A 19,537-nucleotide genomic window follows, 5' to 3' on the forward strand; every position below is an offset into this window, starting at 1 on the left:
GATCATTTTCTTGTCTTTATTCTTTGAGAATTATTCAAAGACAGAATCCCTCTTACTTGAGAATCTTTCTACAGTTTCCTTTTTTATCCAAGAATAAGAAGAATAAGAGAATTTTATCTCTGTTAAAATTCCCTTATTCTTCTTAGTAAAATGTATACTTCTTTATTTGTATTTGTTAACACTTCCTTCACAATTTATCGATACATTGCTGCTAATAGTTACTAAAGATCCCTTTTCTCAAAATTTCGTTATTTTCAACTTTCCACATATTGTAATCGTGTATAAATTAATAAAAAAAAAGTTTGCTATCGCTCACTGAACATACTAAACGTCATTACCAAAAATACATTTTCCATCATTAAAGAACATATCTTTCGTTCTCTGTTTCTTTTTTTTTTCCACGTTGTAACGATCAATAGAGTCAGCGTTGATCGATCAGCTGTTGGCACGTGACCGAGATCGGGATCTGGATCACTCGGTCGGTAACGTTGCGAGGTGAGGTTCGAGGTTACGTAGCCGCAAGTGAAAGCCACAAGTCTCTGGAATCTCTGACAATCAAGGCGCAGTATGTGTGTACGTCGATTATAATCGTGAACGTTTCACGTGATCGTCTTACAAATTCATATATATATATATACGACGAGCCTAATATAAAATACAAAACACAAAGAGAAAGAAAGAGACAATACATTAAATCATTATTATGTGTTATATTAAACCATTTTTATGCGTGTAAAAATCTTGAAAAAAGCAAAAGAAGAGTGCTCAAGGTTTTGGAACATCGATAAAATAGCTTATAAGAGGTAGATCACGACTAACAGTGACAACTAACATCTATTCTACTAACAAAGTATCTATTAATGATTTTGATAGATTTGTCTGTATTAGTGTATGTAATCAAATTCTCGATTTTGTACAGTGGAATGTGACGTAACGTGCCACGACTACGATGAAAACGTAACACAGATTATCGAATTTGGCCCGAGAATATTAATTGATCGCCATAAAGCGTTCGTGTTAACGGTTTAAAAAGAATTACTAGTATTGCATAGAAACGGGTTAATTAATTAACTTTGATAGTGGATTAACAAGTATTTAGGAAACGCTAAGATTTCCTGTTACTTCAGAGTAGTTCGTTTAATTGCAATTGTGTGTTTGAATCTGGAGTTAAAACAATTTTCAAGAAAAATATTACTTAAAGGTTTGGTTACTAATCACGTTATCGGTTTACGACTTTTAATTCAAGTTGCATGTATAATCAATAATATACATTTACGTTGGTCGAAATACTTAGACGATCGTATTTTGTGACTTTGATTTTTATATCCGCTCATTGTGCTTTTTAAGACGATTGCCTTAAAGTCAATCTTTATGAAATACTTGGACTTTTTTCTTTCTGCACATTTAGTGGATATAGCACTATCTATAATCTCTGAAGTATTTTAAATGTCAAGTTTTTTAAATTAAAGTTATTTAATCAAAATTAAACAATTGTGTAAAAAAGTCTACAATATACACTTTATCATTTGCCAATTCACTACAATATTATTATATCATTAAAATAAATTATTGTGGGAAAGAATATGTTCTCACTTCTTCTAGCTGTTTACTTGTCAATTTGCTAATATTATTACATAATTTATAAATTATTATACTATGTATATGATATGCGTATGATATGTAATGTATAAGATGATATGTAACGTATAAGAGGATCTGATCCTTTTATCCGAAACCCAATCTGTCCAGGTGGATAATTGTCAATTCGCTAATATTATTACATAATAAATAAATTATTGTATAAGAGGATCCAATCCTTTTATCCGAAAACCAATTTGTCCAGGTGGTAGCCTCAGCCGGTAAACGAGAAATCTCGAGACGAAAATCATCCTCGGTTCCCCCTACAGGGAAGACTTAACCAGAGTGCGCAGGAGCTCCTTCCGGAGAGGGGGCGGCCCACGATCGACGGGAGGCTTTGTGAGCCACTGCTGAATTGCGCACACGCGCGGAATTTCCCGGGAATCGGGTTTTTCCGGGTCTCTAACACGGTTCTTCCTCGTTCGGCTCACTCGAGCGTCCGACGCGCGACACGGCAACAGGTGACGACCGGAGGCCGATTACCAGAATCTACCAAACCAGCAACAGCATCTACGGGCTAAGTGTCATCACGCTTTCTCAAGCGTCCACACGCGTCGCGTTCGAATCAAATACGCGCGTAAAAGAAAAAACGACTCCGTTCAGAAAATTCTCGATCTTTTGATTCGTTGTCACGAAATTTTTAACTGGACAATTTTGACCGGATATTGTTGCTGTTGGACTTCGAAGAATCTTCGAAAGGAAGATTGGGGATCGTGAAAAAGGAAACGGAAGTACCAGTGAGGGAAAATGAGCGTCGAAGACGCCATCAATTATAAGCCCAGCGAGGAGGAGGATTACTATGCTCTGCTCTCGTGCGACGAGTCCTCGACGGTAAGACAAATTTTCTGAATTACTTTCGCAAGAGGTTGATTTCCAGAGATTTCGGTGGTTTTCTTCGTTTCCTTTGATTATTACTAGTGACAGGGTTGTTTGCGGAATTGAGATTGAAATTCTTTGCGAAGGAGTGGATTGCTATGTTTCTCTTTCGTGTGACGAGTCTGCAACGCGACGGTAGGTTCTTCGCGAAGACTTTGACACTTGGTAGATGTTTTTATTATTCTCAGTAATAGGGATATCTGTGGTCGCTTTTTGAGAAAGGGTTGAGGCTGAAGTTTCTTAAGAAATGTATCGCTGTTTTCTTTCGTGCGACTGCAAACCAACTTTCTTGAATTTCTTTATGAAGAATTAAGTTACAAGAGTTTTTTTTATATTTAATGGTTTTTCTGATTTGTTTCGTTCAGTTTTTCCAGCTAATAGGCTCTTTGTAACGATTTTTTTTTTGAAAAATGGTTGAGATTTAAGATTTTCACGTGTTCTTCGTTTCTCTCTTTGAAGACTGGTTTTTGAATTGTTGTTGAATTATGTCATTCGGTATCTAGTTAATAGTAATATGAAAAATATGATACAGTAATTTATTAATCAAACGAGGTTCTTCATTCTATAGAACATTTTAATTCCTAGCGTATCTATATTTTGTTATACGTGAATTTTCCGCTTTAAGAAGAATTCCATTTAACCAATCTCTTTCACTCTTAAAGTTTTCGACAAAATATCCAAAACAATGTCTTGTCCGCATACTAGCTGCTTCGTAACCTAAGATCCAATCTGCATAAACTATGAATGTTTCATCATCCGCGTTATTTGTCAGATCCAATTAGATAGCACCTTGAAAAGTAGAATTTAAAAACGACTCGACTCGTACGGATCCGATTTCCCGACAATTAAACAATTTCCAATGTGAGTTATCTCTGGGCATATCGTGGCTTAAAGTTTCAGATTACTGCACATTTATCTAATGGGATACGTATTTAATATACTTTCAGAAGTTATGCGGAATTAATTAGTTTCGCTGTCGGGAGCTCGTCACTGCAGGATAATTGCATCAGCATCGGGAACAACTTTAATTAGCGCTTTGGTTCAACTTCTCGATTAGTATCGATTGTCTGTCGATTGCCACTTCGTTTGACAAAAATATATCACACCGCCGCTCAATGGAAGTTGACAATACGATTACGATCCAATCCGTTTCGCGATTGATATCTTTGACTATGTGAAGTTCACGATAAGTTAAGATGAAAATGAAAATGTCTGAAGTTTTCAACGATATAAGGATTTTTAATGGACGAGAAATTGAGAGCGTCGATAGTAGATTCATAAGCCAATAGTTGTAGCTATAAAATAATTATTGCGTTTTCAAATATCTGGTTGACAGCGTACGAACTGTTTTTTCAGATGGAACTTTAGTAGTATGTAGTTTCTTTACAGCATCATGTATTTAATCAAAATGATTTATTTATTAGGTTTATAAGAATTATCGATTGTAGAATTAATAAATTCTTGGAATTAAATTGTTGTAGATTTTTTGAAACTAATTTGTGTATCAAAAAATTGTTTAGATGGAGTAGAGAATATGTTTGGCCTCCCCAAAATGATAATTCTATGTTATCAACATGCATCATGATATTTTGCTTTATATAAACAAATTTAGCCGATATCCTATCTAAGTAATATTCTTATTATAAATTATTTCTCTATTGTTCTATTATCATTGGTCTATAGTAAATTTTCTCTTTTCTAAAAATTCAATAGATGATAATAGTTGCTAAAATTATGTTTTATATAACACACATAATATGTGCATAAAGGTCTCCTGTAGTAACTGCTGAAATATTTACACGGGCCAGTATATTCACAACATTTACATTGCAACACTGCGATAAACCATGGTCTTTAAAAGTTAAAATCCTGAAAGAGAGGAAGAAGTAACTCAACCCCATGCAACAACCCCTAGGAAGATGATCTTTTCGCGTCGTTGGAATATCGACTAAACGTGAAAGCTTGTTCGATTATAATTCCCAGAGAAGTTGTCCAAGTAAACAAGCCATTTCCACGGCGCAAAGAGTCGATCAGCCTTCGATCCACGTCTCGTTCTATCGGTGAATATCATGTGAAAGTCATCGTAGACCCTTTTTAAGGAATTATGTCAGCGTTCTACGCTTGTTTTCTCTCTGTTCGCGCGTTTCTCGCGATCTACTAAAAATAAACGACGTTGCTTTAAATAAAACCCGAGGGTTAATAATGAGTGATCGTGTTCGTCTGTTTGCCAACGGTCCGGCGGGTCCATTAAGGAACTCTACGCCCATTAAGCGAATTCGTTAAATTGCCTGGCAAATATCAGTCGTCTTCATTTGCCAGGAAATCGACGAACGGAGGGTAAACAGCCCTTCCGTGTCTCTTTCGATTACTATCATGATGTAAAACACCTGGGAAGGTGCCTGGAAATATTCATTGGCGTAACTTGGAAGAATGCACAATTTTATAGACTTGATGTTCTTCTTCCTTTTTTTAAGGCTTCTTAATTGAAGAGTATAAGGAAAAAATTGGATACGTAGATGGCGGATTTTCAAGTAAATTTATATTATTATATAATTTATTATATGTTTTATCTGTTGGTGAATTTTGAAGAACGTTCAATTTGTTAGATACAGTGCGCATCTCTCCGAGAGGAGAATATTTTTTCTGTTCTTTTTTAGATCCTCTTTAATTATAAGGAACAAATTTGTTAAGTAGACTGCTGATTTTTCTATTGAATTTCTACTTTAAGTATTTTATATATTTTTATATATTGTATACATCTTGGGCATATTTTTAAATTTAAAAATATACAATCCGGCGATAAGTCGTGTTTTCCATTCTTTAGAATTCAACGCACTTTAAAATAATTCTATTCATTGATTAATATTCTGTAAATTGTCTGTCTGGCTGGTTTTGAGATTAAATATGCACGTATTTTTACCATCCTTCTGAGTGTTTCAGTTATGACTTTGATATTTTTTATAAGACTTCTTTGTTCGAACAAGTTTTTAATTACGTTATACTGAAATACTCCAAGTAATATTAAAACTAGAAAATTCACAAGGTTATAATAACAGAAAGAAAAGTCATTAAAAAATCATTTGGGGGATTCTAAAGAATTACTAGAAAATAAAATTATCTAGATTATCAGTGAAAATCGCAAAGTTAATAATCCACGTGATCAAGAGCGTGAAGTTTAAATAAAGGATGTGTAATGAACCATCCCCCTTACTGCTTCCTTCAAAGCCATCCCACACATCCTGTACGTCTTTTTTAAGGTTAATTAACCATATGGTAATTTTCAACTTATTCGAATTTTTTTTACCTAAAAGATTCTTAAAAATCTATATTCCAGGTGGAACAAATCACGGCAGAGTATAAGGTGCTGGCTCTTCAATATCATCCGGACAAGAACGAAGGTGATAAGGAAGCTGAACGGAAATTTCAGCAATTGCAGGTTTGTTTCCGCGGTCTATTCTCGTTTCTTTACTCGCATATGGTCGCAACGTGACTCATGAGGAAGTTGTTGCACGATTGCTCCATTTACGTTAATCTGCCTCGTCTTGACGATACGATCTAACCGATGTATAATCGTGTGATTGTATAGTCCGTGAAATTTAAATAGCACGGTTGTAAGAGATTGATCGACAACTAAAATTCAAACTCTGTAAGCAAAGTTTTCTTCGTTTAGCATCTTTTACTTCGTTTTCACGAAGTGAAACCCATTTAATTGTACCCATAAAAATATGAATTTTGCATAAACATCCGTAGTCTAACAACCATTTAAATTTAAAAATATGAATTTTGTATAAAAATACGTAGCCTAATAATAATAATTTATGTTTTAATTTACAACCATGCTATATCTGTTCCATCTAACCGACTACACTTCCGTCTGATTGCGACCAAGGTAACGCGATTTCTTTTTGTCGCAGCACGCGAAAGAGGTTCTCTGTGACCCTGAGCAAAGGAGCAACTATGACAAATGGAGGCGTAGCGGGATCGCCATCAGCTACAAGCAATGGCTTGGAATGAAGGATCACGTGCATCAGGTGAGGAGAATTTGATGGGAGTTCCTCGGCGAAATTTTTATTGCTCGATGGCGAACAATGCTTGCAAAATCGTGCGAGAAATTTCGTATCTCTTGGAAAGAAAAGAAACTTGCGACGATGTTCTTTCGACATTGCAACTTCCACAGATAGAAAACTGGTATTGGAACTGACTATTGTAGGCTAGGGAAAATCATATTAGGTTAGCAGAAATCTCCGAATTTGAAATTTAAGTCGCAGTTTGCAAGCGGAAAAGTAAACGAGTAGATTCGTTTTTTCGTAGAGTTTGAGATTCTTACATTTGCTTTGAAAAATGTATCTACGTATATTTATTTCTTCGAATTTGAAGAGTTTTGTATAAAGGAGAATTTTGTCGAATTTACTTTCGTGCGTCGAAGAAGAGTATTTGAAAAATGAACTTTTATTAAATTTATTTGATACGTAATATAATCCTTGGTATTTTAAATTTGACTTTTAGTCACGTTTTTCAATTATATGGAAACAGTTTGCCAGTGATTCAGAACTTTAGTAGCAGAAAGTTTTTATTAGAAATTTCTCGCACGACGTTATTACTTTTCCACCTAATACACCTGACTTCATTTTCTGATTTTCCGTTCTATCGATCCTTCAAGCTCAACTAACTCAAAACTAACTATAACGCACAATTATCCATAACCCATACAACACACAAAATAATCCAACTATGACAACAATGGGTCATTTGCGATGGAAATCACATACTATAACCAAACAAAATTTTTCCAATCAGATTCTAAACTTACTTTCACTATGTAAGCTTTCCAAATCGTTGTTCGATGCTCTCTATAAAATATCAAACTTAATCCAAACTGTGACCCATTCACAAGTGACCTATTCTGCTCGCTCATTTCTAATCTTCTTAACAAAATAAAAAAGAAATATACATATATATAAAACAAAAGAAAAAAGCAAAAAGAATAAAGAAAGAGCACTCGAATGCGCTATAGTCGATGCACTGGAGCATACCGAAGACGAAGGATCGCATGCTGCAGGACGCGGCCGCCGAATCTGCTGGTTCCCCTGGTCACACTAGCAAGGCGCAACCGGCGAACGCTCACAGAAGAGCTTCGGAGGGTGGCGCGAACATCTACTACGGTGCACGTCGTGACCTTGGCTGGGACTCGGAGGCGTCTAACGAGGTGGTGAACAAGTTCCGCAACTACGAGATCTAAAGGTGCGACGTCGTTCTCCAATTTCTGGTCGTCGTCTGGACCAACGATCGCTCGCTCTGTGTATCTACCTTCTTTCTTTTTTTTTTTTTTTTTTTTTTGCGAAGTATATCGAACGGAACAAACGGATGAAGCATCATAAGCAAACGTAATGAATTACGGATACACCGTCTCGTCGTGAATTTACCGCTCCTTGTTGTCCAACCGAGAAAACCTCAAGGAAGAATGTTGTTGAGTTTGAATTGAGATTTTGAGCGAAGATCATGTTTCTGTTATCGTTAACTTTGCAAAACGTTTGGTCCTTTTTTTTCTTTTTGTCATTGTTATTATTCCACTAGTATCGTTATTAAGAAAGAAGAATACTAATTTTATCATTGGGTGAGTTTTGTTGATTTTGAAGTGGATAAAGACTGTATTTATTGCAAGTGTTCGGAGGAAGATATTTGAAGATTCTAGTTCGTCTTTTAATATGTTAAATATGTACGATGCAGATTATCCATGGTCGAGAGCAGTTTCTGTTCAAGTCGGTAACGCTTTCTGCGAATATAAAATAAATAACGGCACGAGCTATCGACGGCAGACGCAGATTGAATGGAATATTATGCGAGAGTGGCAGGGAACGTGCCAAGATGGAGAACATACTCGATATGAAAACTGTGCGATCACCCAAGTGGATACTTTGTAATTTGATCGATCATACAGTATATGAATTTGCAAAGGCCGAAGGAAATACGCTGCAAATTTTCTCTTGCAATTCTTATGACTATCGAAATTTAAAAAATTTCGATAATTAATTTCTATTGTCTACGTTTGAACAATTTCACAATATTTAATTGGAATTCTTAATATTCACAACGGTGAAATGCGACTAACCGAGCAGGAATAAATTGAACAGCAAAAATCGGCCACAGATTATACGATATAACATATCGATCCTGCTTTAGAGATCTTTTTATAAGAGAAGGAAGAGGGAAACCAGAGGGAAACTCGTTTAAAGTTCCAGACGAGAAAAGAGGATGCTCTCGAGGTTTCTCGAAAGAAGTGTCACATTTTTCTTATTTCCATTTCTTCCTTAAAGTTTTGTTTAAGTGTCACGAAACAGAGCGACAAGGAAGAGAAGAATATTGAAGAAAGCAAAAAGAAGAAATCAGGGCGAGAAAAATCGAAGGATCGGCTAGACGGTGCTTTAATGTCGTATCAAGAGAGAAGCTAAAATCCACGATTCCACGAAGGGATTCAAACGTAAGAAAATAACTAGTTGTTTCTACTATAACGTTACTCGCGATAGAATTTGCTTAAGTGGTCCAGTTCGAGCTGAATGAATTTCAGTTTCTAAACAATCCTCAGGAATAATGTATATAACATTCATATGTTTTTGAATTTTTTTACTTATTGAATTGGGAATAATAAGAGAATAATGTTGCCTTATTTTGGTGAAATTAATTGATGATAGATTGTCCTGATTTTTATTAACAATTTTTAACATTCACCTATCTCATTTATTTAAAATGAATTAGAATTAAAATACACAGTTGCTTTTTAAATCAGAATCTCATATATTCTGTGAAAAAATATCATCCTGATAAAAAGTATTATACTTCGTTTTAAGGTATCTATTCACAAGTTTTAAGGAAAATCAGCGACGAGAGGTACAAAAATTCGAAGAAATTAGTCGAGAAACGTTCCTAATCTCAAGTTGCGAAGATAATTCAATTCAATTGACATTCCTTCGAATCACCCTTTGTAAAGTATGTACGATTTCCAAAGCAGTGATTTGTACCACTTAAATAGTATTTCCATCGCCGAGTAGCTAGAAGAAAAAAAGTAACTCGTTGTTTCTACATTGAGTATTCTTCAATGGAACGCTTGAACAGTTTAGACGTCGAATCACAAAAGCTTCGCGAATATCGAAATATATTCTCGATCTTTTCCAAGCGAAACATTAGTAACTTTTGTGTCGTCGAAGATAAGATCGTCGAATAAACTGATTAAGCATAGTTATTCCATTGTTGAGCAAATCGATGACGGCGCACTTGTACCTGTGTCAAACGCAAAGTATATATCGTTTTTTCTCGACCACACTTGAATGTTCGAAACCTTCACGACCCCATAGATCCACGTCATACTTTTCTGTACTTAAATCAGTCCTTTCGCTGAAAGAAAATATATCGAATAGACACTAATTTATTATTATGTGAACTTTTAATATATAGATGTTCGTTAATAAAATTGCGAACGAGTCTTATTCATCTCGATCATATTCATTTTTGTCGGTCCCCCACCCTTCTTTTTTTACGTAAAATATTTTCCAATTAAATTTTAAAATATCACCGGGATGATACCGAAAAGAATTCATCGTCAAATATTGTCCTTTGCTTTCGATTAATCCACTTCGACGCAGACTGAAAACGGGAACAACGTACCAAAGCACGGAGGATCAACTTTGCGACGAACAATCTAAATTTTCGAGAGGAAACTCGATGGAATTAAAACGCTAGAGCTTCGATTTATCAATTTTCCCTCAGGCAATTTCTGAAAATGTCAGTAGTTTTAAAAAGTTACACTTTATATCCACGTTATTTTACGTTCATTCATCAGCGAAAGGATTTAACAGCACTTTTGATTTATTATCAACAGACTGCGGATGTTTATACATTTATGAGAAATTTAAACGTGAAAAAATGTATAAGAAGGAACATAATACGGAGAAATATAGTTCTTGACAAGAGATTTTACACTTCACGCTTCATAATCTTCGCGAAGTTCCTTTAATTTGTTACAGCAGTTATATTCAAGACCATACAATTACTACATTAGTTAACAAAAACAATACACTTTTTACTCGTATACTCAACATCCCCGAATCGCATTTTTTTATTGAAAATTATTTATTATTTTGAAGAAACTTTTAGCAAGTCCGTGTATATTTTCTATTATATTCACATCGGCTGACAAAATATCCAAAATTTATTATAATATTTAGGTGAAACAAGTCACTAATTAAGATCCATTTCTTCGCTTATATTCTCAAAAATTTGTATAAAAATCCACAGTCTAGTTATCATTCTCTCATCATCGATAGAATCCCATCTCACTACAGCGAGTTACATCATTCGTTCGACATCACCCTGTCTCAAGAGCAACCGGTCTCGTGACAATTTCTCGATTCATAGATTAAGTTTGGTTCTTCGTTTCAATCACCACGAATACGAATATATCGATAGCTAGTCGACGAGGAATTTTTCTAATGCACTCGAACGTCGTCGTTGCGTTCGCGTAATTAAGGCACGTAGACGTAGAAGCTAATGATTGGTGGCCGAAAATAGCAGCAGTCGACTCGTACGTATCGATGTGACCTTTCGATATTAGTATGTAAGGCTCCGAGGTACGGCTTAAAACGATCCTGTCTCCTCGAATTTATTTTCACCTGTGTCCAGATATCGTTTTTTTTTTCTTCTTTTTCATTTTATCCTTAGCTCACTCGAACTTTCCATAGAATCGTTCGATCGGTCGTTTTGTCTGTGTGGATTTTCAAAACCGGACCGAGGATTCGGGAACGTAGATCGGTCGGAAAGCGAGGGGGAGGGGATAAACGTGGAATCAAAAGTAGAGACAACGTATATCGATGGCAATGCTGCGAAATTTTTGCGATGAAAAACCGGAAACGTAACGAGTGTACCGTTGTCGAGAGTATTTGAGTCGAATGACGCCACGCGCTATCGATCACGGACGAGGAAAAAATAAAACGAAGAAAAAGTGGTAAGGTAGGAGTCGCTGATCTATCTTATAAAACAAGAAAACAAGGATTGCCCGAAAGAATGGGAAGGTTAAAAGAAAAATCGATAGTGCGTGTACGTGTTGAAGTTTAAAGATCAGAATCGGCTTCGTTCTCGAGTTTCTATGACGTAAAACACATGTAATTATTCGTAAGGTAAAAGTAACGTGGAATCGTAAAAGGGAACCAAATATTAAATATAACATGAAAATAGAGAAAAAGAAAGGAAGTAAAAAAAAAAAAAAATATATATATATGGTCGTCCAAAGTCGAGAACGAGAGATCGATCTTCGAGATCTCATCACACTACCCGTGTATCTGTCTTCAAAGAATGAGAGAAAAAGAAAAAAAATAGGAACGATAAAGCAAGTTTCGAAAATATTCTGTACGTGTGTTGTTCCCACATCTATATTTTTCTAGACGCGTCTCCGCGATTCCGCCTCGTGGAACACTGTACCTTCTATCGATTTATTATTTCCACGCGATCGACTTATCGATGGTATCGTGCATCCGGCCGAGAGCTGGGAGAAACCTGTCGTTCGATGAAAAGAAAAAAAAAGAAGATACCGTGGAATTTTTTTCGTGCTAAACGTTGCTACAGTTTTTGCGGAGTATTCGATAAAAAATTGCTTGCCTTTTTAGGGTTCCTTTTCTTTTATCTTAAACAGAAAGCTTAATGGAATATTTTGTAATTCACTCTAATCTTTAGTCCTTCTTTTTTCCTTTGAGAGTTTCACGAAGGTATATTTACGATCTTTTAAAATTGTAATACGATTAAATTTTATACGTTTCTAGGAAAATATTATAATTATGTATGCCTCTCTTTGAAAATATGATTAATATAAGATATTAATAAAATGTAATTAAAGATGAAGGTATAAAACGATGGTTTCTTCTCTCCTCGTAAACGCGTGAATCTCTGTTATGTACGTATAAATATACAAATAAATATACATACACATATATATAACGTATAAGATATATAAATATATTATAATCGTCACGCGCTGGACGACGCGACGATATGTATCTATGCGATTAAAGGTTCAATAAATGTGTTTAATTAAGAACAGTTTGTTTCGTACATTCGTTAACCCACAATATGAACACTCCTCCTTTTTGTAAATTCCGCTATTCCAAAAAAATATATCATTTATGAGATATTTTATTAAATACTCAAAGTGACGTTTCGTATTTCGTTAAAAGATTAAAAAATTAGAAAATTTTAATTTTAATATCCTAATATCATCAAACTTCATAAGTATTTTCACATTAAAATTATACTATTTCTTAATAATTGAAAAATATTCTCTCAAATTATTTCAAATAAAAAATCCATATTCCTAACTGAAACAAAGTTGCAAAATTAATCCTGAATTAATCTATTGTTTATTTGTTCGTTCGGAACGTCAATACGAATTTTTAATTCCTTCTCATCGATACACGAGGAATAATATTCTTTTGTTAAAAAACATTCACATTCAATTTCGGATGTTTCTCTTTAATTTTTACTATTCATAATTAGAAACACCATTTGTTCCAATTCAGTGTCTTTTCACTTGCCACTAGTTCCTGACAAATAATTCTCTTTCAATCACTATTTAAAATATAGGAGCTTAATTCTGATTGTTAGAAACTCCTCAAACTTTCCACACAACCTAATATGCATTTGCAAACGCGTCACGAGTGATTTTTTTCTCCTCGAAATCCAAAGAAATCAGAGTGTAAATGTAATTTTCCAGCAAAGTAACAGGAGAACTAGAATTTAATTACGACAATCGGGAACCCTCTAAACTTTCCAAACAGCACAATAATTCCAAACGAGTGGAGAATGATTTCCCAAATGCTTCGAAATCCAAAGAAATCAGACGGTGAATGCAGCTTTCCAGCAAAGTAACAGGAGGATAGGAACTGAATTTCGACTGTCGGGAACTGTCCAAACTTTCCAAACAACGCAATAATTCCAGACGAGTCACGAGTGATGTCCCAAACTATTCTAAGTCCAAAGAGATCAGAGTGTGAATGCAATTTTCCAGTAAAGTAACAGGAGAATAAATTCGAATCGAATGGAAAAACCGATCGCGACCGTTTGGAAAAACTGGAATTGAGTTAGCTGTGTGTAACGCGGGGAACAATAGACTGCCGCAATCCTTTGTCAGCGATGGAAAACTTTCCCTATCTCTTAGGGCACATTCACAAACGTGTGCGTACAAAACGTGCCACCCACACAGAGAGAAATAGAGAAAGAGAACGCGTGCGGAACCGTGGCCTAATTCACAGCCACGTGAAACTTAATGTCGTTTGTTCGTCGAACGAGCATTCATTCCGCGTTATCCACTACGGACGATGGGATACAGAAGCACCTTTCATTCACTCGTGTCGCCTCTTTTCACCGGTGAACTCGGATGGAAACGGCCACGTAAACTCGCCTTTGTCGACAATTAACATTAGCTTCTTTGTCCAGCTCTGATAGAAAACTCGCCACATCGTTGTCACGTTTTAATCAGACGGCATTGAGAACACGGGGAGGAAGAAAAAGGAACGGCGTGTCGAAGAATAAGAATATGTTTCTGCGGGGATGGACTATTTTCTAAGTTAGACAGCGAGTGATATTCAATGATATTAGAGACGTTCATAGCATATGGACTACTGCATTCCTCGTACACATTGATTTATTATTTATTATGTTTATTTCTAGGGGATGGTAATTCTTCGTTTTTAATAATTTCTGGTAATTTGTTAATTTGGAAAGGATAAAGCTGTTCAGCAACAGGTCTGAATCTAGTTGGAAGTGAATTAGAAAAGAAGGAAAAAGTACAGTGCATCGAAAGACGAGTAGTTTCTGTAAGAGTGAATTATTCTCTAAGTTTGATAGGGAGTAATATTTAATTCTGGACTATTATATACGCTGAACTATTACTATTATTACTATATTTTTCGTTCGTTACAATTATTTCTAAGAAATGGTAGCTCTTTGTTGTTTATCGTTTCCTATATTTTGTCGACACTGAAACACTAGTGTTACGCACAGATATCCTGCAAGTTTATGAAATTCTGACTTTCCTAGCACCAATGATCTCATTAAGTCATAAAGCACTTATCCAGTTAGCAGCTGCTTGCCACGCGCCATGACTCAGGAGTTTTCCATCCCTTTACATTCTGTATCAGCATACGCAGTTCATAAGGGTTGATTGCGTGCTATGGTCATTGGGAAAAACCTACGGAACTCCTGTGCGGACCCTCGCTGGTCGCTTTGTACCCTCGAGGGCCCGTAACGTGGGGTTGATCATTTGCAAAAGTTTACCGATCGTATTGAACTAATCATCACTCATGCAAACTCAAATGTGTAAAAAACCAGTCCGCGTGTTTCTCCTCGTGAACAACTCTCGTATGAGCAACTATAATAGCCTCATCTCGAGTAGTTTAGAGTTAATGTGCGTCAATCGCTTTTTCAATAATTCACACCACCCACACTCAGTTTTGTAATACAGTCCGTTCTCTAATAAACACTATAATTCCTATACTAGCAAGTGATCCTTGCCATTACTTACTTTACGGGCTAATTACTTAGTAGCCCTTTACTTACTGACAAATAATCTTTGTCTATCATTTTATTTTACTGGCAAATAAATACTTGTCAGCTTATTATTTCGGTGGCAAATGATCTTTCCTGCTACATCTCACGAGCCTAGTGTCTTGAACAGTTAGATCTATTCAATAATAGCACAGTTAATAACATTTTGATTGCGGTATAAGGTTTCCTAGAATAGTTTAACTATTGTTAGTGTTGGAGATTGTATGTTAGCGTAGCATTACAGGTTTGAAGACGCGTAGGTGTAATGTGTGAAAAGAAGTCTAAATGAAATGGAAACGGATTGGAGCCAATGGAGTGTGTGTGATGTTGATTGCTTAATCAATTTTCTCTTATTATACTTCCCATGATTTGATAATTATAATATAATTATCTATCTATAATATAATATTTATAATATGATCGTAAAATAATAACATGTCAAAAACATTAAGTTTTTGCGTATCTTGAGAAGGTTAATATGAATGGAGCATACGAGTTGTGAACTATTAGGAATAGATTGATTATCGCGTGTAAGGAGATTCAGAATTTAATGAGTCGTTGCAAAGTTTAATTGGATTTGGCAGAGGTTGAATACACATGGGTAATGTGTAGATATTAAAGGGTAGGTAACGTCCGGCTCTGTTATATGAATTTAAAGATCGTAATTTTACAAAAGCGCAGTTACCACGAATATAAATTATTTATCGCATTTTTTATGTTTTACCGCAACTGATTAGTGCTTTGGAAATTTCGAACAGTTTTATGGAAACTTGAAAAATTGTGGCTGTTCAGATTAACGATATTTCGAGAGATTCCAAGCTCTATGAATTCCAAGAATTCCATAAACTTTAAGAATTCTGAGAATCCCAAAGGGTACAAGAATCCAAAAGCCTTAAACACCTTGGAAACTCTAGGAACTAAAAGCATCCCATAAACTCTGAAGACTTCTGAAACTTTAATTTTCCTTTATTTCCCCAGAGACTTCTAAGAATTCATCGAATTTTCAATGCCTGTGCAATTTTTCAGATTATCAAAATTCCCAAAGCTCTATATAGAATTCTAGCTCTATAAATTCCTATTCTAAAGGTTCTTATAAATTCTAGAATTCCTCGATTTCCAACCTCAACGACCCTTCTCATCGCCATTCACCTTGTATCCAATCAATGCGCCGTTGAAAGCTCAGCAACACGATCTAATTATAAGCACGCGTTCCAAACGAAGTACATTTTTCTAGACGTCCGTTTTATTCGCATGTGGCGCGTCTTCGCGAACAAAAGGATCACAAACAGCAAGCACTCATCAGATAAACGATCGAAATTGCTGGGAATTCCTTGAAGCGCAAAACGAATGTCTCGCCCCAATTCCCAATCATCCACCGGTTGAATAGCATTCTCTATTGGGTAACAAAATTCTCCGTCGTAAGCTCTGCGGATGGTAGAACGTGTCGAATCAGATGAGGACACGGTTCGCGGAATAAAATAGCAATTAGCCATGAGCTTTCTTTTTCAAATTCCATTCCCATCCCCAGACTCGACCAGTTTTATTGACCAGATTTATTTACTAGATTGATACGACTTACTTCGTTACTTTCATTATTTTGGACGGAGCGGTAAATGCGATCGATTCTTGCCCGATCGTTTGTTGTGTCAGGGTAAGAAATAGCGTAAGTCATAAATTAAACAATCGAGTATTGGCGCCGTCTGGTATCTAAGGATTGCACATTGCATTCTATTTTAGAGTTCTGCAGAACAAACGACTTACGATTAATATTAGATTGCAGAGTTTTATGCATTCGTAGGAAATTTGAAGGTGGAAAGGTACAGGGTAGGATATATATAATATAGAAAAATGTATAAGATAGAGTAACATTTAGTAGGTAACATAATTTCTTACTTGGGTTCCATGTTTTTAATTGTACTCATAAGAATATGAATTTGTATAAATATTCGCAGTGTAATGATATTTCACTGAAGGAGCTCGGAAAGATGGTGCAATTGATAGAATTTTTTAGTTGAGAAAATTTGTGAGTAAAGTTAAATTGTAATGGTAGAATTGCCAAGGTGATCAGAATAATCAATTCATAATCTTAACAAAAATTTTATAGATCTATAACGAGATTGAGGGAAACTTGAAGGATGTTGGTTTTGGTTTGAACAGATGTGGAGAAGCTAGTTCACGTAAATATTCTATATTTAGAATTTCATTTTTCTGGATTTATTTATGATGATGTTCTCTTTAAACAAGTTTTATAGTTTGTATTTCCTTTGAGGTTGTTGAAGAGTGAACTTTAATCAATCTGCTGTAAATAGTTTTCAGTCTGTGATATTATTATAGTCTTGTGAAACTTCAGGACGTCTTGTTCAATTGGAAATCGTATTTCTATATAACTTAAGAGAACGTCAGATTTATGTGAAAGTCAATAAAGTGGATGAGACACTGGAGGTGAGTAATCTTGAAAGGGATAATTAATGTATAATATATAGTAAGACGATTAAATTCGCAGATTCCCGAGAGATCAAAAGTTTATATTTCTTAGAATTTATCCATTAAATTCCTTGACATTTTCATTTAGCCAGAATATCAAAGGAAGTTCTAAAAATTAATTTCATATCATTTCCTTCTTGCACCTAGATTCTACAATTTCTTCAAAATTTGGAAAAGTCGAAGTATTTATTACAAAATAATTGCCTCAATGAAAAAAATTAGAAGTATTTATAGCATCGTGATAAATAATCTTTTAAGCTATTTTCAGACGTTTTAATTACGATACCTTTTTGCATTTCTTTTTCCAGTAAACAGTAATACTTCGAGTTACAGAATTCACACAATTGCATAATTTTCCAAATTACACGTTTCCTTAATTCACACAGTTTTTCCATGACATTTTATTCGCAAATACGATGAAATACTTCTCCAAATCAAATACACCTAACAATTCTCTCGCTTCATGAAGTTGTATTTCTCAGTATCACGTTATCCAAGTATCAAACGCGAAACCGTATTAATGTATTTTCCATAAAGCTGTTTCCTCTTCCGCCGTTCTCTCGTTAAACGATAGCAGGAACAATGAACGGATCGTTCCTCCGTGTTCCTCCGCCCATTAACCCGAAATATTGAGCAGCGTTTTCGACGGCGTGCCACGATGAAATTGGAGGAGGTGGAGGCCCTTCAGGCAACCATTATCACGGATGCACTCGCCTCAGTTCGATCCCTTAATACGGGGTGAGCATTGGTCTGCGTTTGTCAGATAACGCGAGACTCCCAGCTTTTCGAACCTAGCTTTAAACTTTGACCTACCGGATCGAAACGAGATCAAGTTCAGCGTCAGCTTGCACCGATGAATCGATCACCGTGTTGCTTGACATGTACAGGTTTTGTTGATGATTAAAGGTCGATTAAAAGGATTTCAATTTGAAATGACTGGGCTTGGTAGAAAATATATTTTATCGTGCTTTCCCCTGTAGCTTTCTAATATATCGCGTAATATAAGTATAACATTTTAATTATAAAATTAATACATTTTTATCCAAGAAATGTGCGACTATTATTCTTTTGTCACGTTAAGTCTTTTATATGATTATCGTACATTTATGTATTGAAAAATACGGAAGAAAGACGGACCAATTGGGCCCTGGTATACAGAAATGTGAAATTACAGAAGCAATGTATGAAATTATATTTAACGAACGTATTTAAGAGCGGAACATGTGAATGTGATTAGTGTGAATTGATTTGGCAGTTGAGAAACAGCTCGTGTACAATAATATTCATTGAAACAAAAGTGGTATTGAATGTCGAGACTTCGCCATAAGTTTCTAATAAAGAATATTATGAAGATATTTGATGTCTGATTCTATAGGGTAATATATGTATATGATAATAATATCTGTAAGGTTCGAAAGAATTTGTGGGAAAATTTAAATATAGAAACTTTAGAAACGCAGCTGGTGTTTACAGGTAGTATACTTGTTCTCCGTAATTATATTAGCGAAAATTATGCCGGAATCGCAAACGAATAATTAAAAATTTAATAAGTAACTCCCAGGTCGCATCTGACCCCATTTACAATGTATCTTCCATCCCATTTACTTCGACGAACTCTATGCATCACTAACTATATAACAGTGTTTAAATCTTCAGAGTGGAATTTCCATAAAACGATGTTGTTCCAAATGCTATTTTGAACAAGTTTGAGTATCGAGGCTCAAAGTGTTAGCGAGCCGAAGAACGATTGTTTACGGCATACAAATATTTATAGTTCGAAAGTTTAATATAACTTAACGTTTGGCAATTTCTTTATTAATTTTGTTTTTGGTTTTATTTTTTAAGAATTTAATCCTGCTGGTTATTCATTATAAGAAAAGTCATTTTTAACCTAATCATACTTTTCTTACATTAAAAAATATCTAAATTCCAGTAAAATATAGAACAATTGTTA

General features: G+C 35.1%; 1 protein-coding gene across 2 annotated transcripts; it reads left to right on the forward strand.

The window, feature by feature from the left end:
- The first annotated feature begins 560 nt into the window (after positions 1-560).
- Positions 561-12,597, forward strand: LOC117232128 (J domain-containing protein). 2 transcript variants are annotated; one of them, XM_033491302.1, is made up of 5 exons: positions 561-803; positions 1,844-2,469; positions 5,849-5,950; positions 6,429-6,545; positions 7,574-12,597. In XM_033491302.1, the coding sequence occupies exons 2-5, from the start codon at positions 2,386-2,388 to the stop codon at positions 7,751-7,753; spliced, it is 483 nt and encodes a 160-aa protein (XP_033347193.1). In that variant the 5' UTR covers positions 561-803; positions 1,844-2,385; the 3' UTR covers positions 7,754-12,597. The 2 variants fall into 2 exon arrangements, with proteins under 2 accessions (XP_033347193.1, XP_033347192.1); XM_033491301.1 differs by having other exon boundaries at positions 566-803; positions 7,529-12,597.
- The last annotated feature ends 6,940 nt before the right edge of the window (positions 12,598-19,537 follow it).

Source organism: Bombus vosnesenskii, unplaced genomic scaffold (genome assembly GCF_011952255.1).
Source record: "Bombus vosnesenskii isolate JDL3184/JDL3185 unplaced genomic scaffold, Bvos_JDL3184-5_v1.1 scf7180000013285, whole genome shotgun sequence".
NCBI classification, from domain to species: domain Eukaryota; kingdom Metazoa; phylum Arthropoda; class Insecta; order Hymenoptera; family Apidae; genus Bombus; species Bombus vosnesenskii.